Genomic DNA, 26740 nt, shown 5'->3' with positions numbered 1-26740 from the left:
TTTTGTCAAAGAACTTGAAAAATATTTCATTTTCAAGTTCTCATTATTGGATATATCGCCTGCTTCAGTTTGAAATCTGCCAACACGTTCCACCGCCGACTCACCAGTCTCACCTGCAAACTTAGTAAATTTCGGTACTTTCCAACCCCTAGGTAACTGTAGCGGTGAAATTGGTGAGACTAAAGTCATGTGAAAGACTTAATTCATTTTTTAAACAGAGTCGCCACCGCGCTTTATTGTTTCCAAAAAGTAATGGGTGAAAAAGCGACTAAAACCCACAGAAGTTTTTAAAATCAAAACTAATAAACTTATCAGAGTTCTGGCTACGGAGGGTTTGTTATACAAGGGGAAGGTGAAGGATAGAAAAACACTTAGAAAGGGGGGGATTGAATAAGTGTGACTTTAAAAACTTGGACGATAAAAATAAGTTGCACAATTATTTTTATCCTGGTTCGTTGTTAACGAAGCTACTCCAGTCCACCCCCGCAGAGATGATTTACCTCAACCTGAGGATTTAATCCACTAATCGCACGGATTACAATGGTTTTCCACTTAGTCCGCAACTAAGTCTTCTAGAGTATTCTGATCACAACTTGATCACTCCAGGAACAACTGCTTAGTTCACTCCTAAGACTTTTCTAGAGTCTACTGATCAACACGATCACTCTAGGCTTAGTTCACTCCTAAGACTTCCCTAGAGTATTCTGATCAACACGATCACTCTAGTTACAAACTGCTCAGCCAACTGCTAAGACTTCCTAGAGTATACTGATCACACGATCACTCTAGTTCCTTACAACTTAATGTAATTCTAAGAGTATTACAAATGCTTCTTAAAAGCGATAATCACAACTGTGATATTTCTCTTAATCGTTTAAGCTTAATCTCACTAAGATATTACAACAGCAATGTAGTGAGTTGATGAAGATTCTGAGCTTTGATTGAATAGCGTTTCAGCAAGTTTATTTTCGTTCAGAGTTGTTAAGAATTGGTAACCTTGCTTCTCATCAGAACTTCATATTTATAGGCGTTGAGAAGATGACCGTTGAGTGCATTTAATGCTTTGCGTGTTCCGTACAGCATTGCATTTAATGTTATACGCTTTTGTCAACTACCTCGAGCCTTGTTCACGCTGTGTCTACTGACGTTGCCTTTAGTAGCTTTAACGTTCCTTTTGTCAGTCAGCGTAGTCTGCCACGTGTACTTCCTTTTGATCTGATGTTTGTGAATATAACGTTTGAATATCATCAGAGTCAAACAGCTTGGTGCATAGCATCTTCTGATCTTCTGATCTTGAAGTGCTTCTGTTGCGTGATACCATCTTCTGATCTTCAGTGCTTCTGATCTCATGTTCTTCTGATGCTTCCATAGACCCATGTTCTGATTCTGCTTCGACCATCTTCTGATGTCTTGCCAGACCATGTTCTGATGTTGCATGCTGAACCATTTGAGACACATCTTCTGAGCGCTGAATTATGCGTACTCTTTATATATTTCCTGAAAGGGAAATTGCATTGGATTAGAGTACCATATTATCTTAAGCAAAATTCATATTATTGTTATCATCAAAACTAAGATAATTGATAAGAACAAATCTTGTTCTAACAGAAGGTTTTAAGTACCTCTCATATCCATGGTACTCCATGGGAACCTCTTTGTTTTGTGTTATTGTCTTTTGTTTATACATATCCTTTTTTTGAAAATCCTATGTGAAAAAATAACTTGTTTGAAATAGAGGGTGGGGATGGGAAGAGAAGTTTTTGAAAGTGAGCTCGATAAGACATCGCATCTTAGGCCTACATACCTCTTAAGTGCAATAGGGAAGTCAGAGCTTCTGTAGTTCCTCTTAAAAAGGAAAATAAAATAGGGTCAAAGTGGCCAAAATCTTTTTGGGTGTTAAGCTTTACCAATACTTAACAAAACATTTATTTGAAAAAGATTAGGCTTTAAAATACCTAATAAGTTTAAAAGGTTAAGCTTTAAAATACTTAACAATTTTAAAAAGGGATTAGGCTTTAAAATACCTAATAAGTTTAAAAGGTTCAGCTTTAAAATACTTAACAATTTTAAAATAAAAAAGGATCAAGCTTTAAAATACAAGGTCAATGGGTTAGGAGAAGTTTCACCGGGAATAACTCTTCTCTTAACACCAAGGTTTTAAAACAAAAGACCTAGCTTTAACAATAAAAAGGTCAATGGACTAAGAATAGTTTCACCGGGAATAATTCTATTCTTAGTACCAAGGTTTGGAAACAAAAAGGGTTTGGTTAAGCTTTAACAATACTAAACCATAAACAAGTGAAAAGCTTTAAAATACTTAACACAAAAATAAAAGAGATTGGAAAAGAGTTTGAGTACCTTTGACAATTTAGTCAATATCATTCTCATCCTTTTGGACAAAACAACAAACTTAAGCAATTAACAATGAACACCTCAAGTGTGTGTGTGATATCATGTGGCACAAGAACAAACAAGTGAGTATGATAATCAACAAATAAGAGTGATGGATGTATCTAAACCCTTGGATTCAAACTCATGTATGAATGATGAATGATTGATATGAGGAAATAAATATGGGGTTAGATAAACAATAAGAGAAATTAATAAGATAATGGTTAATAACAATTAAGTACAAAACAAGGATTAAATCAACAAGTATGTATAATATAACAAACTAATTTAATCATGGATAAACAAAGATCAACATGTTTTTGGATTAGGGTTTTAAACCTAGATTTTTGAATTAGGGTTTTAAATTAGGGTTTTAAATTAGGGTTTAAACATAACTCCTAAACCTAATTAATTTTAATTTTTTAAATACCAATTTCTTTAAGAGAAATGGTCTAAGAGTACATAAAGATGTCAAAGACATCCTATTCTAACCCTAAAAAAATATTTACAAAACATTCACAAAGTTATATGAAAGAAATAATCAAAACAAAATAATTTTTAGTTGATTTTCTTAACACAAAAGACATGTTTTTAATTAATTTTTAAATAAATAAATAATAAATATTTTTGGGATTTTTTAACATGGTATGAAAATACACAAAATAAATAAATCACATAAAAAAGAATGGATTAAAAAGACTAATGTTACTATTTTTTATGATTTTTCAAAAGAAATTAGTTGTAAAAAATAAAGATTTGGCCTTGATGGGGTTTGAACCCAGGACTCCTGAATTGCAAGCCCAAAACATTACCACTCATCCCATGCGCACTATTTGACAATGTAACACAATCAGTTCAATATAACATAAAATAAGTGAGAAATACATAAAAAATAACAAAACAAAAGGTGTGGGTGAGGAGGATTTGAACCCCAGACCTGAGGGTCATGAAGCGCTTTAAGAGGCAAGAGGAGAACCAAGTGAGCTGTAACGATGTAGTCGTTACTAAAACAACTCAAATTCCAATTCAGTATATTTTAAAAAAGCACGCTAAATGGAATTTAAATTCCCAACAACTTCATCTTCTATGTTGAAGAAGAACAAGAACAACAACCATGGCCAAGTTTGTTCTTCATGTTCTTCATAAAAATGCTTCATTTCAAGTGTTCATGGTGCCTTATTCACAAAATCATAACTCTTGGATGGAACCATGGATTTTCATGCTACTTATCTCTTTGGAAAGCCCTTGCTACATACTTCAATTCACTTGTTGAAAGTTTCCTCAAACTCTTTTTAGATCACAGAGAAAAAAGGCCATAAAGTTAGGAAAAAACTAAGTGAAAACACTTGGAAATTTTCTAAGTTTTTTGAACATAAACCTTATTAATCCAAAATCTCTCAAAATAATCACTTTTAGCGAAAATTTGTATTGTGATAAGTTGTTTGTTTTTCCAACATCTACAAATTTCATGTTTGGAGATTTTTGAGTTTTTAGGCAAAACTTGGAGTTCCAAAATTAGGTCAAAATTCACTTAAAACCCTAATTTTGACTTTTGTTGACTTTTTATTCTTGATGAATTCTTTGAATTTTCTTTGATCAAATGTCTTCAATATCCATATGATGATGATTGGGATCCTTAAAAGTCCATAGTTGACCATTTTCCTCAAAAGTCAAAGGTTGACTTGCACAGTTGACTTTTTCCAGTTGACTTTTTCCAAATGAATTGCAGTTTTGTGATTTCCATATGAATCAAGCTCTCCTATTCAAATTAATGATATGAATGGACTATAATGTTGATTTGGATGCCCTTGAATCATAGTTTGAGCCTTGGAACCATGTCCTGATTAAAAGTCAACCCTCTAGTGGAATTAGGTCAAAAACCCTAATTTGAGCCTCTGGTGAATTTGAAGTTGATTGGTCCTCCATTGAGCCATCCCTGGACTTTGAGATTGATTAGAAAATCCTTTGAATCATAGAAAAAGGTTGAATTCCCTTGTGGGTCTCAAAACCCTAATTTGCCTAGCCTCTTCCGAATTAGTCTCTTGTCTTGGGGCACAAGCAACAAACATTAATTTTTGTATTTTGGGTTAACAAATGATAAATGCATGATGATTATGATGACAATGATGATCCTAATTTTTAAGTTATGGTGGGATCTCAGTGGTCAAAAATTGGGGTACAACAGTAACTTAGTTTGTCGAACGTATTCTGACAAAGGGGACACAAAATTTGGTCTATGGAGTCCTATGTTAAGACCATTTTGGACCAAAATTTCTTCGACCACGTTTGAGATATTATTATGTCCTAAATATTGATTTTGTTGGACATGTCTAAGTACTTGGTTTGCATCTTGATGATGTTGGACCATTCTAGGAACTGTTTGATCAATACGTTTCTCTTCGTCCCTATGTAGGACTTGCCTTTGGTTTTCTGGCACATGCTCGTTTTCTAGTGTTTTGACAATCCTCACATTCGACGTCTGTGGGGTAGGTCTAAGTGGGACTATGGGGTACCAAAGAAATATGCTATTCTAGCCATCTGACCAGCCAACAATTTGTAACTTTGATTGGTGTTATTTATCATGGGAGTAAAAATAGTCCTAATTTGCTGAGTCAAAGCATTTACCATATCATGATTACTTTCGTCCATTTGTTGCCTTATCGACAACATGGACGTTATGTTTAACGAAGGAGATGCTTGAGAGAAGTATCCTATCCCTTGTTGTCGACCACTTGGGTTGGACGAAGTCCCAATAGCCATCATATTCTCTATATAAGTCGATGGGGTTGTATGTAACCCCATCATTATCGACGTAGGCATTCCGTGAGGATAAAAACCAGGAGGAATGGTTACTCCTTGGAATATTGGTCTTTCTAGATTCACAGGCGATCGTATTTGATTCATTGGGGACGAAATTATCGCTGGCGTCAACCCTTGGGTGGTTGTCATTCTTGGTGAAGACAAAAACGTTGTGTTTTGTAGAAGTGTACCAGTTTGGACGGTTTCCACATCATTTCTAGGGGGATTAGAAGCTTTGGTAATATTATTATTAGACATCTCGTTTAATTTTCTACCACTTCTTAATCTCATTCATACTCAAAAACACTATTTTGTGTCAATGAAGAATGTTCAAAACAAAAGTTTATAATTATAATAAACATTAGCACAGGGTCCCACTGGGCGTGCCAATTTGTTTACCCAGATTTCTTTTTAAAAAGCGGTATATGTATCATGTTTATTACTTCGTTTTCCCTTTGATTTCATGTGTGTTTCATTTTTTAGCGTTTGTCTCCTTTATTTGTTTTCAAGTAATAAGAGGTCAATGGAGAGAATCAGAACGAAAAAGGCTAGACATCACACAAAAAGGACTGTTTCTAATACAAATTTTCTTAGACCAACACGGCCTGGCCGTGTCCAATGAACGGGCCGTGTTGGCCCCTTTGAAGCCCCTCTATACAAGCAACCAGATGATGACACGACCAGTTTGTATTCCTTGACACGGCTCGTGTCAGCACCTCAACCAGTTACGAAATCTTGATTTTTGGACCGTTTTTATGACCCTCTCTGGCATCCATGACCTCCATTTCATTGATGATTGGTGATTATTGGTAGTTAAGCACGAAATTAATGTCAATTATGAGTAACTTAAGGCTTGGATTAGTATAAATAGAGGCCTAGGCATTAAGCAAAAAGGGGGAGACACCTAAGGGTGACACTTATGGAGATCCATCATCTTTTACTACTATCATTCCAAGCAATTGTTATTTCTCTTTAATCTTCACTTAAGTTCTTACTATTTTTCTTGTAACTTATGCACTAGTGGTATTATACTCTGGCCTTTATTTTCATTTCAATTTGCTATTGCTTTACTTATTTTCAATTATTTTACTTTTCTTGTAATGTTCTTAAACTTTTTATTGTGGTTGTTTATCTCACCATGAGTGAGTAGGTATTTAGGGGCATGGGGTTATGAGAGTCCCTCTCAAGTCAAACCCCTATTGAGTCATTCATTTGTTATTACAAGAAATATAGGTTTGGGATCCTCCTTAACACCAAAGATTCCAAATTAATCCAAAGATCAAGATCTAATTGGCTCAAGGTTGGTGATGTTAATTTTGGTTTCTTTCATGATTCTTTGAAGAACGGAAGTAGGTGGAATGTTGTTTTAGTACTTCAGGTTGGTGAGGTTTGGATTGAAGGGGTTTCTGATATCAGACAAGAGGTTCTGAATCATTTCACTGAGATATATAAAGAACTTGATGTTGATAGACCCCATTTGGATGGTGTCGTTTTCGCTCTCTTTTGGATGATGATAACATTTTCTTATCGGCTCCCTTTAGTTTCCATGAGACTAATAAGGCAATATCTTAATGTGAGGGAGATAAAATCCTAAGTCCATATGGATTTAACTTCTCATTTTTTTAAAAGAATCTGGAATCTTCTTTAAGTTGACATGCGGATCATGATTGATCAATTTCACCCTTTTTCATATTTACCTTGTAGTTTTGCTTCTTACTTTGTGACATTGATCCCTAAGGTTAAATACCCTTTCCACCTTGGATAATTTCGACATATTTCCTTGGTTTGATCCCTGTATAAAAAGCTAGATGTTATAGTGTCGACCATTAGACTAAGGGTTGTGATAAAGAAACTCTTCTCTCCTAACCAATTGACTTTTCTTAAAGGAAAAATATTTGTGGATCCAAGTTTGACCATTAATGAGGCGGTCCACGTGGCCAGAAGATCTAAAATACCTTTCCTTATTCTTAAGGTGAGTTTTAAAAAGGCATGCGATTTAGATAGTTAAAATTCCCTAGATTATATGTTAATCATATTCAAGTTTAGTGATAAATAAAGGTCCTGGATGAAATCTTATGTCTTTGTTAGGAATCTTATTGTGATGGTGAATGAGTGTCATATTTAAGAAATAAGAATTTATGGAGGTTTTAAACAAGGGGACCCATTATCTCATTTCCTTTTTCTTCCGGTTGTTGAGGGGCTTAATGGTCTGATTTTGAGGGCTCGGTAACTTGGCCTTTAATTTGGTTTTAGAGTTGGAAATTTTGGATTGGTAGTGTCTCATCTTGAGTACGTTGATGACACTCTTTTGGTGGTTGATCTATCTCTAAAGAATTTATGGTGTATTAAGGCTATTCTTATAAGTTTTAAGAAGGCTTCGAATCTTCGTGTTAACTTCTTCAAGGGTAGTCTTATCAGGGTTAATGTAGATCATGTCTTTCTTACTTCAGTTGGGGATTTTCTCCACTACAAGATAACTTCCTTTCCTTTTAAGTACCTTGAGTTGTTAGTGGGAGAAAATTTTCGTCTTGAGTCTACTTGGGACCTTCTAGTTGCTTTGTTGAAGAAAAGACTTAACTCTTGGAAGTATAGATATGTAAGTCTGGGGGTAAAGTGGTTCTCCTTAATTCGGTGCTTAATGTTATTCCTATCTTCTTCTTTTTCCTTCCTCAAAATGCCTGTAATGGTTTGGAAGAAGATTGTGGCTTTACAAAGAATATTTCTTTGGGGGATGAAGAATACTTCTAAAATTCCTGGCTGGTTAATCTTTCTCTTCTAACAAAGTGGAGATAGAGGTTTCTCATAGGGGATTCAGGGCTTTGGGTGGATATTTCTGATAGCTTGATATGGATAGATCTCTATCTCCTCTCTTATTGGAGGTAGGGCTAGGGGTTTATGTTCTTTTTCGTCCTGATGGAAAAAAATATCTCATTTAGACAAAAGAGGAATGTATCTCATATTGGTTTTCAGATGACATTGCTAAGAAAACGGGGGCGAGTCTTTAAACTTGCTTTTGGGAGGACCCTTGGTAAGGGAACACCCCCTTAAAGTCTAAGTATCTTGATTTGCTCTCCAATTCTCTCTAATAAAAGGGGTTAGTGGGCGAGATATGGAAGGTTATCAATGGGGTCTTGACTTGGGATTTTAGATGGAGAAGATCTTTCTTCCTTAGGGAGTGGCTAGTTCTTGAGAAGTTTCATGTTTTACTTAGAGATGTTATGTTTTCCTTAGATATATAAGTGGATTTGGAGACATTCTAGTGATGGTACTTTTTCAGTGGCCTCCAGTAACCTAGTTTGAAGGGAGGTTTGTCTTAATCTATGGAATCATTTCGTTTCAAAGTCATATCATTTTCCTTATTTGGGGTAGTTAGGCTCCATATAAGATTTTAGTTTTTTCTTGGCAGTTATTGTAGGATAGATTCATGTCTAGAGTCAACTTGTTTAGAAGAGGGGGTGTTATCATACACTAATAGGCTTTCTTGTCCTTTTTATGAATTTTTAACTAAGACATATTCACATCTTTTTATTACTTGTGAGATAGCTTCATTAGTGTAGTATTGAGTTTTAAGGTGGTTGGAGTGACAAGTAGTTATTCATAAGGATCTTAGGCTACTTTTTTGAGTATTTTTTTTATCATTAGGAGATAGTTTAAAGTATAGGGATGGAAACCTAATGGTTTGTCATGTTGTAATCTGGTCTATTTGGAAAGTCCGAAATATTGTTATCTTTAATGGAGTTATAAAAAGAGCGAAAAAAGTGGATAAGAAGAGTATTTTATTGGCTTCGAATTGGTTTTTGGGAAGGGCAGGGGACAACTCTTGCACCTTCGCGAATTGGCGTTAGAACTAGGGGTGGAAATAGGTTGGGCCGAGTTAGACACTGTCAATTGCCAAGCCTGAGTCTGGCCTTCTAAAAAATTTAAAGCCTAAGTCTGACATGTAACCTATCATAGACTTATTTTTAAGTCTAACCTTTTCGAAAGCCTAATTGACCTACTAGCCTACTTAAAAGCCGACTTCATTTGGATATTTGTAAATATGCAATTCAACTAATGTTAAATATACTGAAAAATTAAAAGATCAATGAGACTATATGTTTGTTTTTATTGATACATTCGAATTTAACTATTAGTATAAGTTTTGTGATACTATTTGTATGAGAGAACTTATAAAAATAACTTATGGCAACAACTTATGACAATGTTTATAAGGTTTTTTCAATTTATTTTAAGAAATAAGTTGAAGATAACTAAGTTTTATTTTCGTATTTTAATTCAAAGTATAAAATACAATATTATAATAATAAATTTATTTATGTTTATTTAAATAGGTCGGTCTGATACGCTTAAAAAACTATTTTTTATACCTTGTGACCTAACCTTTTTAGTTAAATAAACTTATAAAAAGTCTAAGTCTTTTCTTTTAAAAAAGTCTAACCTGACCTGAGCCTATGTAGGCTAGAACGTAGATTCTTGTTAGATGACATGACATATTTCTAACCCTAGTTAGAACCCTATGATGGTGGATCTTATTTGTTGTTGGTGGATCTGGTATGTTTGGAATCTAACCTAAGAGTAGTGACGTGGTTATGTAGCAATTGGGGTTTTGTTTCTGGATGTCTTCCCCAATTTGAGACTTTGTAATTTCACTTCTTTATTTTAATCACCTATAAAATAATGTAATCAGATGATAATGATAAATCGATAGTGTACAACTTTTTATAATATATATATATATATATATATATATATATATATATATATATATATATGGTTTTGAATATTTTTTAACTTTATCCCACATTATATTAATAAGACACATGAAAATATTTTTCTTATTAAATAGCATTGGCTTTTGACTTTTCAAACAAGATGATAATATTTTTCTTAGTAATAACAAATAATAATATTTTGAATCATAAATGAAACTAAATTATTTTTTTGTATGATATAATATAACCATTATATTTATAATTCTTTTTGACGGGCATTATATTTATAATATTGATTTCTAATAACTTTTATTTATATTAATAAATATTGTTCGGTCAACAAATAGTTAGTAAAATTTTATACCTACTACTAATATGTTAATTTACATTTATTTTATTATATAAATTATTTATTAAATAATTAAATATAAATATTTTCAATACATTTTAATCTAGAAATAACATTGTCTTATCTTTTATTGCGGATAATTAAGAGTTTCCTAATTAAAATTTCAAAAGTCAAATTAATATTTAAAAATACTCTATAATATTTTATTTTCATAATCACATTATAAATTAGAATTTCAAAACATAATTTATTTTAATATACTTCAATCAAATTTCATTTTTTTATAAATAAAAAAGTATATTAAAAATTAAATTTTAAACAAATTACTTCAACTGTCTTTTAAAAAAATATGCCATTACTTATTTAAAATAAATATAAATAAAAGTTTAAAACTCTTGAATCTATAACTTTCAATTTTATCTATAACTTTAATCGGTAACTCAAAGTAGACAACACATTTAAATTCTTAAATTCTTGCGGGTATGCAGTTCGTGCGAGTACGTGTGCATACTTTCGCATATATATTGTTTAAATAAATACTACAATGCACCTATCTTCTCATATATATCATTCGCGCGAGTACGCGCGCATACTTTTGGATATATATTGTTTAAATAAATTCTTAAAATGCACATACCTTTTCATATATATCATTCGCGCGAATACGCGCGTACTTTCGCATATATATTATTATTTAAATAAATTCTTACAATGCACATATCTTCTCATACATATCATTCAATTAAGCTCTGAGAAACACACCGTCTACCTTTTCTTATATATCATTCAATTAAATTCTTTGCACACATACCTTCTTATACACATTATTCAATTCAATTGCAGCTAGTGCGTCCTAACATATTATTCAATTAAATTCAATATTTATATAGAAATAAATAATTTACTGATCAAAATTTAAAAAACTTAGAGAGAATAAGTATAATCCATTCTTGATCATAGTATAAAAAACACATGGTACAATGTAATTTATTTTTGACTCAATGATACTTTTATTACAATAACTTAAAGAACCCATGCTTGAACCTATTAAAAATCAAACCATGATTTGTAAACAAACCATTAAGAACTAACAAGAGTTATGAATGCTTAGAATTCAAACCAATCTCTCATACATTTATTTCAAAACTCTCCATTAGTACTTATTTGTAATCATTCCTCCTCTGACGAAGAAGGAAGAGTATTCAGATCGAAAGGTCGAACATTAAGAGGTAGGTTCAAATCAAATGGTTGCACCTCTCGTGGTGGTGCATTTTGTGGTTGATTTTGAGCATTTGAGGGTTCTGGGCGACGTTGATCATTTGGTGGTGGTGGTGGTTGTGGTGCGCTTGATTCCAATATTAAATTTGGATGATGTTTTTCAATCGCATGCACTCCTAAAGTCTGTGGAGATGAAAAAACTATGCCACACTCATTGCATAAGAATTCGAATTTTGTCATGATTCAAACAAGAATAATTTTATATATATTTTTTGATTGAGATGAGAGACACACACACACACATATATATATATATATATATATATATATATATATATATATATATATATATATATATATATATATATATATATATATATATATATATATATATATATATATATATATATATATATATATATATAATACTACATGTTTGGGAAAACAATACAATAATACGAGTGATTGTATTAGTATTAGTTTTTAGATTAGTATTTTTTATTTGGTTTAAATTTTAATTTCCGGTCTTTTAATTCATTCTTTTTTTTAATATATTTTTTACAAATATATGTGAAATTAGATATGATTAAATACGTGTTATTTTGTGATTACATATTTTTTTTATAATTATCAATAATTAAAACGATCGACAAATAATATATGATAAAAAGGTAAACTGGTTCTCTCGCTTATAAACTATAAACATAAAAAATATAAATATGTAGAAAATATATTAAAGTACCAACAGTTCTTCTAATCTACTTAATTTAGTCAATGGAGTCAATATCACTAATTAGTAGTCATACAATTTTAAATAGAGAAAATATTTAATCTCTTCTATAACACTAAAAACTATATTTATTTATTTTTTACTTTTTTATGTTCTATTATAATATGATATAATTGTGTATTATTCAATTTAATAAAATCAATTAAACTATTTTTTTGTGCTAATAGTTAGTAATGGTGGATTAGATTTAATTTAATATTAAATAATAGTTTGGGCTTAAACGAAGAAAAGACCACACAAATTTACTTTTTCTTAATTGTTTAGTACAATTCATCTATCTCTTGAATAAAAATTTAAAATTATCTTTTTGTACCAATTAGAGATTGAAATCCTAACGCGTCAAAATATCAATTCTCTTTATCAGAAATGCACTCCATTCAAGTAAAATCTAGACACCCCAAGAGTAATATTGTTTATGTGCACTTCGTGCAAGATAACAAAGGGATAAATTTAAATTTCAATATCTGAAACAAACTCTCGAGACTATATTAAATGTTTATGTATATATCATTAGGTGAATCTAAATTTCATTCACCAGACACACTTACAAGATGACAAATGAGTAAATCTAAATTTCAATATCCGACCAAACCCTTGATACTATAATGTATGTGTATTATGTGTATACGTGATACCATGAGGTACGGTGAATCTAGATATCAATCTTCGAACAAACTCTTAGACAATATTATAAACACTTGGATAATATTATTCATAAGTCATTATCCATACATCAGTCACGCGACCATACATTATTCACACAAAAAACCATACACGACTCAATCATTCATAGTGTTTGTATCAAGCCATAAAATATACATACATCAGAAATGCACTCCATTCAAGTAAAATCTAGACACCCCAAGAGTAATATTGTTTATGTGCCCTTCGTGCAAGATAACAAAGGGATAAATTTAAATTTCAATATCTGAAACAAACTCCCGATACTATATTAAATGTTTATGTATATATCATTAGGTGAATCTAAATTTCATTCACCAGACACACTTACAAGATGACAAATGAGTAAATCTAAATTTCAATATCCGACCAAACCCTTGATACTATAATGTATGTGTATTATGTGTATACGTGATACCATGAGGTACGGTGAATCTAGATATCAATCTTCGAACAAACTCTTAGACAATATTATAAACACTTGGATAATATTATTCATAAGTCATTATCCATACATTAGTCACGCGACCATACATTATTCACACAAAAAACCATACACGACTCAATCATTCATAGTGTTTGTATCAAGCCATAAAATATACATACATCAGTCACAAACCATACATGATTCGTAACTCAACATTCAAAATGTTTATTTTAGAGAATAAATTAAAATACAACTACTAGATATATCTAACGCCCTCTCCTTTGCCTCCTATACTATAGTGTAAATAGTGTTTTGAGAATATTACATCCAAGAATGCCTTCATGAATCATGATTTCCTCTTGACTCAAATCATGCTTCACAAAATCAATTTGTACATCTTATCTTTAAATAGTTGTTTCTTTGGTGAAAGAAAAAAAAAGTGAGTGAAAAACCAAAAATGTTGAAACCCATTTTTGAGACAAAAATACAATTTGTCTTCTCTTCGTTAGTGTATCTACTCTTAGCACCTTTAATATTTCTCTTCTTCTCTAAAACAACTTCTTGAATGTGAATTCATGCCAGATTCATTTTCTCTTTTTGTTGCATCTTGTTCTTGTGCAATTTGTTGTTATTGTGAGTGAATTAGAGAGAGTGACTTGACTATTAATATTGTTGTGTTGTTAATGATTAGTTAAGCTCATGATAACAATCAAGAACCAAAACCCATTTACCAAGAAATTAATTAGAACCTTCTGCGTGTTCATTTAATCACATTCACCTAATCCCTCGACTAACACATTGTTCATCATCTTCATACCTAGTCATTTTCCATTGTTGAGGATCTTCATCTCTAAGGATTGAGTGTTCAGGAAGACTAGTGGTACATTAGGATATCTAATGTTTTTGTGTGAAGTTTGTTGTTTGTTATAGATGCGGCTATCATTTCTTGAATGTTTAGTTTTATTGTATCTATCAAGGAGAGAGTTTCATTATACTCCAAGGAAGACTTTAGCGAGATCAAGTATGAATTGTCCGTAAGGCGGAGATGGAATTTATCCATCTTTGGTGAAGTTGGATAAAGATTGCTCGCAGACAAAGTTGGGAGTTGTTCAATCAACGCTTAACTAAGGGCAATCAGTCATACAAGAAATCAGTGCGATCAGGTGGATTTACACATACAAATACTTGGAGAAAGTTATTATGGATATCAAGGTTATTGGATCAAGATCTTTTAGAGATCTTGTTTTTTCGTTAGCAGTTTGAGTGCCTACATCAATAGAGAGAATTATCGTTTGCTAGTTTATTGTAACCAAAATACTTGTATCAAACTTATCATAATAGTGGAAGATCATGATTATTTTTCAGTGGTTATTAACTTCATTGAAGAGTTGAGTAGAAAAAGTGAGGACAGACGCCGAACCACTATATATTTTTGTGTATCTTTTCTTCTTCCCTTATCTCTTTTAACTTTCTATTACTCATTAATTTTGCTATTGCATCAGTGCATTATTGCATTGTTTGTATGCCGTCATAAGTTACATAATGTTTATGGAGCTTTAATGTATAAGCTTAGGTCTGTGGTGTATCAATCTTATTGAATTATCATAAAGCCAATTATGTCATGATAGAACATCCATGAAAAGAGTTTTTTAAATTACTTTGGTTAAAGCGGCGTTGGTTATATTGTGATTGACTTGCATTAGAAGCAATAAAGTACTTAGTAAAATCTTGTATTACTCCATTTCTTTCAATTCAATGAGATGCTTCCAAGCTCTCTTGTTTTTCTGTTTTGCTTCCGCGCTTCTTAAAATCTTTAATTTCGTTTATGAGTCTTAAAATGTTTTAAAATTATCTTAAATGGAAAGGGTCTATTAAACCCCCCCCCTTCTAGACCTTATTGTGTCCATATTCTCACCAATAGTAAACAAATGTGATATACCTATATTTTTTTTCATCCTGGCATACTATTGTTAACAAGATGTGTATTTATACAAGTTTTAGATTAATATGAACCATACAAAAGGAATCCTATCTCATGGGACATTTAAAAAATAGAAATCCAGATTCAATCACATACAAATAAAGGTTTGTGTGGATATTGAAATATTAACCTTTTTACGTATGAAATTACACAGAAATAGAGTTTTTTGGGATATTAAAATCCAGATTCATTTATTACCCAAGTTGTTTTAGCAAACATACAATATTACACACATATATTATTTATTTTTTAACATAGAAAATTATAAGTCCAATTTTTATACAAGTAATATATATATATATATATATATATATATATATATATATATATATATATATATATATATATATATATAGAGAGAGAGAGAGAGAGAGAGAGAGAGAGAGAGAGAGAGAGAGAGAGAGAGAGAGAGAGAGAGAGAGAGAGAGAGAGAGAGAGAGAGACATTAAAATGTGTCCGAATTATATCGTTGACAATCCAACATTACATACAAAAAATGTGTCACTACCTAAATGCATTGTGAGATAAAATTAAAATGTATAAAAAATGTGTCACCATTTAAATCTATATCTATAGTGGTTCCACCTTTGTATTTTCCTGATTTGATTTTCTTTCAATTTCGTTCAATTTGGTAAATTCTTCCTTTTCAATCAAAAAAATTATCTGGTCAAGTTTTAGCTTATTTTATTGAATGAGATGTCGACCCGGGGGATGTTCGTGGTATAGGACATCTCGATTTTAAATAAACTTGAACAAAATAATGTAATTTTAAAAGTCACCTGATATACATAATGCATCTGGTTGGATTTTGATGTGGTCCACTTTGAAGTAGAAAAAATATTTCCAAGAAACCATATATTGTCTGATAGATACACAATTTGTTGGTGCACTTGATATAAGATGACCTATATTAGGGAAACACATCCATTTTATCTCTAGTGTTGGACCTCTAACACAAGGATAAGAGATGTATGAATTTCATCGAATGTTATATTTTCCCGCATAGCAATGTGTATGATTCCTTATGTGCATTCACCTCTTTCATAATATGTTAGTGGACAAGTTAATGATTCTCATTAAAATTATCCAGCAAAGCTGAAACAACACAATAACTATAGTTACTTTTACCCTTAACTACAATTCGGTCATAATATTTGTGCGTTAAAATTGGCATATGTTGAATGGGTATCATATTTATTAAATATGGTAAGGGTGGTGAAGGAAATTTCTTATTGATGCGAGCACCTTTGGTAGCACTTTTTTGGGATTGTGAAATTGGAGACTCCGAAAAAAGTGTGTGGACATGTTCAAAGTAAGATGGAGATTGATTTGTTCAATTGTCACTTGGTGTTGATTTGACCTTATTAAGAATACCCTTTGTTTTTTTTCCAGTTCTCTGGGTGGTTTTAAATATGTGGTTTTTGGACAGCCAATCTTTCTCAACTGCTCTTTGATGTGAAGTTTATGTTATCATCAAATTTTATAAATCTCTCTTGAATCACCTCTCATTCTATCACAATAGATATATTCAATTTACTCTTCTTCACCACACCATCATCAAACCAGAGCCTTTTCCAATGTGAGTAAACATCATCCATACGTATGGTCCTATCAAATTTCATCTTCATAGAAATTAAACAAGCACGCATAAGACCATATGTTCTTTTAATTGTACAATGACACTTTAAGGTATTTGAATATGTTTTCTCTACTCGCTTAGCTTCATGATAAATAAATTTAATCACGCTCAAGATATATTACTTACCAACTGTGAATAAATATTTTTGTTTTTAAATATGTGTTTTAATTAGGGGTGCTCAAAACCAAACCAACCCAATAGAAAACCGCAAACCAAACCAAAGCAAACCGAAACCGCAAAAAACCGCATTTAGTTCGGATTAGTTTGGGTCATCTTTTAATAAAACCGCACGGTTCGGTTCGGTTCGGTTTGCGGTTTGTATTTTGTAAACCGAACCAAACCGAATCAAACCGCATTATGTTACAACCTAACTTTTACTTAACTCACATCCAACCCAAACTTAAATGTATTATACCTTAGCCTTATGATTAAGAACAATTTTCTCGTCCTTACACATATAATTTTAGTCCCGATCTTTTTAAGTCTCTAATAGTATTATCGCGCCTTCTTTGCCACATACATCTTCCCTCTTTTTCTATAATCTCTACTCTCCTATATTCTTTCTTTTTTACCTTCTTATTTTTATGCAAATGTTCCGTATTTTAGTTTCATTTTTATCGCACATCTTCTTCTCTAATCTCTCAACTCTTTTGTTTTTTCTTTTTCACCTTCACTAATATCTCCTCTCTTCTATTTTTTTTGTTTCATTTCTAATAATTTTTATATTGTTTTGTACTATTATTTTATGTTTATTATTTAACTTTTGTCTAATTTAATTTTTACATATTAAATAGAAAGTTGTTGTCAAAACATGACGAGTTTTGTTGTTATTTGATAGTGTATGAATGTCTAAAATACAAAGTTATGTTGTCATCTATATGTATGTATTGTTCAATAAAATATTTGTAAAAAACCGAACCAACCGATTCGAACCAAACCGCATTAGTTTGGTTTGGTTTGGTTCGGATTTTTTTAAAAGCCAACCGAACCAAACCAAACCGCACGATTTTTTCTCTTGCGGTTCGGATGATTTTTTTCGTCAAAACCGCCCAAACCGCACCGCGATCACCCCTAGTTTTAATACTATTATGCTTTGAATAAATGATGTTTAGATCCTGTTATGTTGATTTTGAATAATTTGTTTCACTGATTCCTATCACGTACATAAATCCCCATTACTATTTGCAAAACAATTATTCAATGTGCTTTCAACATTGTGATATTATAATTGTAAATGGCCTCGCCTAGGGCGATGCCTTTGTACCACCCAAGGAAAGGCTACATATGAAGGTCGCCTAAAAGGAGGTATTGCCTCGCCCTATGAAGTTCCGACTGTTATGTCATGGAAAACATGAGATACGATGTTTCTTTGGGACAGGGAAAATCATGGTCATTATTGACCCACGTCTGTAACACCCCTATTTTTTTATTTAGTATTATTTTATTATTTAATTGCTATGATAATTATTACTAGATATGTTGAATAATTGATTATTTGAGTTTTGGTGATGTTGCACCCCAAAATTTTCCCTCCTAATTTTATTTCTAACTGGCTTATACATCTCATAATTTCATCCATTAAGTCATGCAACATATCATGCATTCATCCAACAATAAAACTTGGCATTGAATCATTGGTCATGGAAATTAGGGTTCTTATCCCCTATGATTGAGTTTAACAAGTTGTTTCAAATAGGGATCAAGAATTAGGGTTTATTGCCCTATGATTGAGTCCATCAAGGTTTTTCAATTGAGATAAACTGGATTAGAGTTGAGTTCCCTATTCATGTAGTAATCAAGAGGATCTTTTTATGGAGTTCAGACATAATTATTGGGTGCATTGTTTGAAGTAAAAGTTATGGCACAATACTTGGTGATTTCATTTGAACGAAAAGAACGAGTAATCTTGGATCACATCCCGGAAAAAAAGGCTATTGATGCGTGGTTGACTTTTGGACAAATGTTTAGTGTTGACTATAAACACTTTCAAGATATCTGGTTTCCATCTTACATTATGGTGCTCTTTCAAGCTAGCAAAGAAGGAAAAAGTAGAATTTTAAAGTATTGCTAAATTGGAGGAAAAAGATGAAATTAAAAAAAAAAGGACTTATTTCATTCTATTTTCAAGACACCTTACATCTCCAAGGTCCAAATACATTACGAAGACCAAAAATTACATTACAAGTTACATTCACAAAAGATGCACATTTGACTCACAGTTGACTTTTGGTCAACTGTTGACTTTTTGGTCAAATAGTTGACCAAGTCAAACTGACCTTTGACTCTTTGACCCCTAAATCTGATCCCATCCCATTTCCGTGTTCCTTCCAAGTTCTTCAGACCTCCACCAAACCTGCCCTGCCCTTCATGAGGCCATCTTACAAGTTCTTCCTCCAAGCTTCATGCCATACCTATCAAAACCTGCAAATTCATGTTAAATCATAACAAAACCTCATATCAGTGCACACATTAAATCTATGTTTTAATATCACAGAATCCAACACAAAAAAAAGTTCACACAGTCATAAGCCAATCCAATCTCACAAGCATCCAAGACCTCTCCATATCCAAGTGATCCTGCACAGATAAACCGAAAAATCCCAAACATATTAACATCTCAGCATAAGGTTTCATAAACAGGACTTCCATATACATTAACCACATACCATTTAATTCCCAGCCATAAAACACATGTTATTCTTCAAAACCAAGGCAATTCAAGAGTATCTAGTCTACATCCAACCTGCATCATTAACATAAAAAGTTCCATGCAACATTCAAATTTCTATTCCTAACAGTCTTACTAACTTGTACAAACCATTCAATTAGCCCAAATTCAGACTTCATTTCAAACAAACAGATTCTCTAATATTTCATAACCCCTAATTGTAATTAACATTTCCAATTGAAACCACACACAAAATACTTTCATAAGTTCAAACCTAACAGCTTCTTGCTAACGCGATACACACTTGTCAATAGAATTTCACCAAATCTAACATTCTAAATTTCACTAACTAACCTATTCCCATGTTCATCTTAATCATATCATGCATAATCAAAACCATAAACTCTTTCTAAGGTTGCTCTTCTTGTAAATAGGGGTGCTCAAACTTGGCTTTAGAGTTATGGCGTGCACTGATACACAAGAGGTGTTGTTCAAAACACATGTTGTCTGAGGAAACTGAGTATTGGTGGGAGAATACCCGTTTCAGGTTTGAATCTGTGAATGTTGAGATTACTTGGGCTAATTTCAATATTGAGTTTCTGGATAAGTACTTTCCCACTAATGTTCGCAGCTGAAAAGCGATTGAATTCATGAAATTAAAGCAAGGTAATATGAAAGTGGCTGACTATGCATCTAAGTTTGAAGAGCTGATCAGGTTTTGTCCTCACTATAATGGTGTGGATGTTGAGGTTTCCAAGTGTGTGAAGTTTCAGAGTGACTTACATCTTGAGATCAAATAGTTCATTAGGTATCGTGAGATTCTAGATCATAGTATAAAAAACACATGCTACAATGTAATTTATTTTTGACTCAATGATACTTTTATTACAATAATTTAAAGAACCCATGCTTGAACCTATTAAAAGTCAAACCATGATTTGTAAACAAACCATTAAGAACTAACAAGAGTTATGAATGCTTAGAATTCAAACCAATCTCTCATACATTTATTTCAAAAATCTCCATTAGTACTTATTTGTAATCATTCCTCCTCTGACGAAGAAGGAAGAGTATTAAGATCGAAAGGTCGAACATTAAGAGGTAGGTTCAAATCAAATGGTTGCACCTGTCGCGGTGGTGCATTTTGTGGTTGATTTTGAGCATTTGAGGGTTCTGGGCGACGTTGATCATTTGGTGGTGGTGGTGGTGGTTGTGGTGCACTTGATTCCAATATTAAATTTGGATGATGTTTTTCAATCGCATGCACTCCTAAAGTCTGTGGAGATGAAAAAACTATGCCACACTCATTGCATAAGAATTCGAATTTTGTCATGATTCAAACAAGAATAATTTTATATATATTTTTTGATTGAGATGAGAGACACACACACATATATATATATATATATATATATATATATATATATATATATATATATTTATTTATTTATAAAAATATATAATACTACATGTTTGGGAAAACAATACAATAATAAGAGTGATTGTATTAGTATTAGTTTTTAGATTAGTATTTTTTATTTGGTTTAAATTTTAATTTCCGGTCTTTTAATTCATTCTTTTTTTTAATATATTTTTTACAAATATATGTGAAATTAGATATGATTAAATACGTGTTATTTTGTGATTACATATTTTTTTTATAATTATCAATAAATAAAACGATCGACAAATAATATATGATACACTACAAGAAATATGGCCTACGGCCACGCTAAATTCTTCCACAACTCAAAAACTGTGGCCACATATAAGCTTTGGTCGGAGTTTTCAAACCGTAGAAATATGTTTTGAAATATTAAACCCAGATTGTGAAACGGTGGCCTTTTCTTAAATTACCATGTTTATACCACGGTTAATAACCGCGGCTTATAAGTTTCACTTCAAACTATGGCCGAAGCCCACAATTTTATAGCCCGCCAAACTTTCCCTTTTTTATTTTCAGTTTCCCTCTTTTTTATTATTTTCTTTTCTAATTATTTTTTATTAAAAAAAATAAAATAAAATTGAGAAAGCAATTCCTAATACGTTTCAGTTTCTCTCTTCTTTACCTTCTCCTTCAGTTTCAAATAAAAAAACCTTCAGCCATAGCGCCGCCATGCCTCCGACGGCAGTCGCTGCGGCTATAAACACAAAAACCAACGCAGAGATGATGAATCTCCATAGCGGCGATGAAGAAGACGACGGCGCCGCCGCCGCACCTAGGTTCATTCTCCAATTCGTTTACATTTTTGAAATCCTCTCTCCCTTCTCCTTTCTAACCCGAGTGCGATTATTGCAGGAAATGGCTGGAAGGAGGCGAATCTAAAAGGGGTTGAGTGGAAATCATAACGGAGAATCTCCAAAAAATCAAGGATTTCGCGATGTGAAGAGCGAATCGAGCAACAACAACCTTTAATCGGCGGAAGTGACGGTGATGAGCGGCGGTGGAAAGCTTTTCAGGTGAGCTCTTCTTCTTTCTTTTCGTTTTAGGGTTTATTCTCTGGGTCTGCAAAGACTATGAATGAACATGGATAGATTTTAGGGTTTTCTAGAAATTTTTGTCAAAAAGTTGCGCTGGAATGTTTGTGAATAGCTATAGGTTCTAAATTTTAGGGATATTCTTCTATTCTTGTGTAAAAGCTACGCTCTGAGTTTTTTTCCTGTGTAAAAGCATCGAAGAATTTGCAGAAAATAGAGAGTGATGAAGTTTCTGCGGTTTTAAGATTCAGAGAATGGTGATGAAGATCTTGCAGAGGATAGGTAGAGTTTTCTTGGTGAGTTTCTCCCGAGTGTTGAAGAATTAGAGTGATTTGCAAGTGAGTTTTCCTATTTTTTCTCTGTGATTCTTTGTGATTTACATTGTTTCTGATTATGCTTTCAGTTATATGTTCTGTTAAGCTCTTATTGGCATTGGATGTGGGGTGAGATTGTTGGAAACTGATATAGCAGCAGGGCGGGGAGTCATAGATAAGTCCATGTTAACTTGATTGTTATGTTATTATGCTACTTTGTATACAATAAGTCATAAGTCATCCTTGGATTTACATGTAAATGAAAAATATTATTTTACATTTTCAGTTTGTGTAATCTTTTGTCATTCAACAGAATCATTGAGTTTTCCATAGAGATGATGATTCTCATTTATGTATTAACTGAGTTTGGCGGTTTTGTATTACAGAGAAGCCAAGGTGCTTGGACATCTAAATTGTTGGCGAAATGCTTTCCTTTGAGATGAATGATCGAAAAAGTAAGTGGAAGATATGTTTGTTCTTGTATTTGAAACAATGGCATTGCATGTATCTTGCTAATGTGTAGTAACTGTATAAAAATGAATTATTGTTGAGTTAGCTATAGTAGTTCTATAAATTAGTTCTCTTATTCATTTGTCAGCGCTATTTGGGGAAGAGGAACGTTGTTTTGATTTATTTAGGCTATGCTTTAAATAAAAAAAAGTTTTTGTCTTTTCCCTTCTCCCTACCTTGGGTATTTCTTGAAATTTCTTAACGGTCAAATATGAGCTTAAAACAGAAAGATAATGGAAGACATATGTAGGGTCTTTTTTGTATAAATGCTCTCATTATTCACAGAAATTGGTGCTTCATTTTGGAGAATGTTTATATTTAGTAGTGACTATTGACACCTATTTTCTATTAGCCTTAGTTATTTCAATTGGTCCTTCATTATGCAACTTTGTGTGCCGTGAGTGTGTCGGCAAAAAATTTAGGGGACATGTGAAAAAAAAAGGATAGGACTGGAAAGATTGGACTCACTGCGTACTCTATTATAGACACAGCCTTAGCTTGTATTTTCAAAAGGCTGATTCCACGGGATAAACTTGTTACCTCTAGGTCATATGGTGTCTACTCCAAACATTGTGCCAAGGGTCTAACTCTGATTAATGACTTCCAAATTGTATCCGATATGCAATTATGTGCCCATATGATATGATACATAATCAATATGCATCAAAGGAGTATCCGATTCATCATTTTAAAAAACAATTAAAATTTTGATATACCACTGACACACCTCACATATACCAGCCAGTTCATTTCATGTCTATTCAGTTTTCCGGTACATGAGTCAGACTTTCTCCCTCCTTAATTGCTCCTCTCTCATCCTTTCAATTTCATCTACCAATTGTCAGTTTTCAAGATTGGTTTTTGTCCAGGATTCCATTACCAATTTCCTATACAATTTAACGTTAACCAATTGTTATGGTCTCTTGGCAGAAGCATTGTTTTTACTGAATAGTGTATTAAGTTATTTTTGTACATTATATATTTGGCATCTACTACCATTCTATTTTGTTAACATTTACTTACATTTGTTTAATCTTATTATTTTTAATATATGTGATTGACATGCAATACAGAGATTGGATTAGGATTAACCGGCTTTGGTATATTTTTCTCTTTCCTTGGGGTTATCTTCTTCTTCGACAAGGGATTGCTTGGCATGGGAAATGTAAGTTTCATAATTTCTTTCAATGAGAAGTTTCTTCCTTAAGTAGATGCTTCAAATTTTATTTTGCTTAGTATTTACTAACACCTATTTTAATGCCCTGGTATCTTCTCGTTGCTCAAATAAGATCTTGTTTGTTTCTGGAGTGTCCATAACCATCAGGCTGAAGTCCACTATGCAATTCTTCATGAAACGAAGTAATTTTAAGGTTATTTTGTCATCAATTTACTATCTCTTTCACTTACTGTTTTGTGTTCTCCTCATGGTATATATAGCCCCACTTAAAGGGAACAATCTCATTTGGTATTGGGTTCTTGATTCTCATGTTTGGATGGCCTATTTTGGGCATGATTATTGAGGCTTATGGGTTCATCGTTCTATTTAGGTATAGTGGAATTTTAAAGAAACTCTAATGTCTTATATTAAGTATGCTTTAAGCGAATGCTGAATGATATTATTCTGCAGTGGTTTCTGGTGCATTTTTACTTTCATGAAGAATTTCAGCTAGCACTGTTTGGTGACAGGGTAATTAGTATATATAACTGATTCATATGCTTTATATGGTATAAACTCGTTTGAGTTATTTCGTTGCTGTTGTTTGAGTTCTGGGTAGAGGAAGATTAAGAAGCAGAGAGAAGCTGTGTTGTTGACATGTGGGGATACTTGACTTATATGATTGTAGTTGCAAATTACACCTGAACTCGACTAATTTGATCACCTTATTGTAATTTCTCATGGTTGGGCTATGATAAAGCTGGTTCAAAGATGCTTTGGTTGCTGATAAAGTTTGACTATTCCCTTTGTCTAACACTGATTCCTCACAATCCAAAACATGATTTTTAATGAATGTGAGCATGTGTTTTATCTGAACTTTGATTTTGTACTTAACAGATCTCTAGTCTTGCAAGGAGCAATTCAAGAAAATGCAGGAATTCATAGCAGGAAGAAGTTCCAAGAAACAGTCCAAACTATAGGTCTTTTATTTTCACCAATCTCTCAAACTGTAAAGTTACATATTGTTTTGTTTCTCATTGTTGAGGTTTTATGATTTAGTTCTTGTAAAAATCACACACACACACATTGTTTATTACTACAACAATGAATTATATCCCCAGATAAAAGTTTCTTAATATCAAACTAAATATCTTTAATTGGTTCATGTGTTTTTAATTCCTTTAAACACAGGTTTTTTTGTGTTTTCCCTCCTATGAGGACAATAATGAACAACTGCATTCTTTCAGGGCTGGGCTATGTTCACACTTTAGTGAAAAGAGCAAGCATATTTATGTGGAGTGTCACTTGTTGAAGACTGAGACTAGAATCAAAGTGCAGAGGATTTTATTGTTCGTAACATCTTATTTATAATAGTTGAGATTCTTGCATTGTCAATAGATATAGACAACATTGGATGAATAACATGTTATTTATAATAGTTTAGATTTTCACATTTTGGAAATCATGTTTTACCTATATTATACATTTTATGGTGTTGTGATTTTGAGTCTGATAAAATGTTCAATTTGATTGTAGTTAGTCTTTCTCACATAAACTATGATTATTCAATCTAGAAAATGAAGAAATAAATGTTATATGTAATTTAATTGATGGTATGAACAATTGTCCAATTAGTTACAATATTTTCTGCACAGCTGTTTATGCAGTGTTAACCTTAGAACATCAAACTGAAATGCGACGCTATCTCTTTAACCACTAAGACAAAGATGGAGGGTGGGGATTGCATATAGAATTCATAACATATAACAACGGTTTTAAATATGTGGTCATAACCAAACCGTGGCTATATCTTGAACCAAAACTGTATCGTAAACGTTAAATTGAAACCGTGGCTTTACCATATAGCCACTGTTTTGTAGTCATGGCAAATACAAACCGCGGCCTTAATCAAGCTACCTAAACCGTGGCCTAAAAAAGCCACGGTTGTCAAAAAGACGTGGTCTATACCAAAAAACCGTGGACTTTACTTTAGACCACGGCCGCATACTCCACAGTTGGATTTCCATGGCCAAACCGTGGCCTCAGCATTATGCCACGGGTATTTTGCATATATCCTCGGTTTCTTGGGCGTGGCAGGAGACCTTTTTTTTTGTAGTGATAAAAAGGTAAACTGGTTCTCTCGCTTATAAACTATAAACATAAAAAATATAAATATGTAGAAAATATATTAAAGTACCAACAGTTCTTCTAATCTACTTAATTTAGTCAATGGAGTCAATATCACTAATTAGTAGTCATACAATTTTAAATAGAGAAAATATTTAATCTCTTCTATAACACTAAAAACTATATTTATTTATTTTTTACTTTTTTATGTTCTATTATAATATGATATAATTGTGTATTCAATTTAATAAAATCAATTAAACTATTTTTTTGTGCTAATAGTTAGTAATGGTGGATTAGATTTAATTTAATATTAAATAATAGTTTGGGCTTAAACGAAGAAAAGACCACACAAATTTACTTTTTCTTAATTGTTTAGTACAATTCATCTATCTCTTGAATAACAATTTAAAATTATCTTTTTGTACCAATTAGAGATTGAAATCCTAACGCGTCAAAATATCAATTCTCTTTATCAGAAATGCACTCCATTCAAGTAA

The 26740-nt window shown here is 32.3% G+C and overlaps 1 protein-coding gene across 6 annotated transcripts; it reads left to right on the top strand.

The window, feature by feature from the left end:
- Positions 1–21726: 21726 nt before the first annotated feature.
- LOC131606592 (vesicle transport protein GOT1-like) lies at positions 21727–25539 on the top strand. Of its 6 annotated transcripts, XR_009284904.1 has the most exons (10): positions 21727–21878; positions 21955–22115; positions 22327–22429; positions 22537–22902; positions 24031–24122; positions 24247–24327; positions 24407–24504; positions 24585–24644; positions 25011–25093; positions 25361–25414. XR_009284904.1 is itself a non-coding variant. In XM_058878791.1 (9 exons), exons 4-9 carry the CDS (start codon positions 22872–22874, stop codon positions 25423–25425), a joined length of 450 nt encoding a protein of 149 aa, XP_058734774.1. In that variant the 5' UTR covers positions 21727–21878; positions 21955–22115; positions 22327–22429; positions 22537–22871; the 3' UTR covers positions 25426–25539. The 6 variants fall into 6 exon arrangements, 5 of the variants coding, with proteins under 5 accessions (XP_058734774.1, XP_058734773.1, XP_058734771.1 ...); XM_058878791.1 differs by lacking the exon at positions 24585–24644 and having other exon boundaries at positions 25361–25539; XM_058878790.1 differs by lacking the exons at positions 24585–24644; positions 25361–25414 and having other exon boundaries at positions 22344–22471; positions 22834–22902; positions 25011–25263.
- The last annotated feature ends 1201 nt before the right edge of the window (positions 25540–26740 follow it).

The sequence above is a fragment of the Vicia villosa genome, linkage group LG5, assembly GCF_029867415.1.
Source record: "Vicia villosa cultivar HV-30 ecotype Madison, WI linkage group LG5, Vvil1.0, whole genome shotgun sequence".
Classification (NCBI taxonomy): domain Eukaryota; kingdom Viridiplantae; phylum Streptophyta; class Magnoliopsida; order Fabales; family Fabaceae; genus Vicia; species Vicia villosa.
This window is presented reverse-complemented; position numbering and strand designations above follow the sequence as displayed.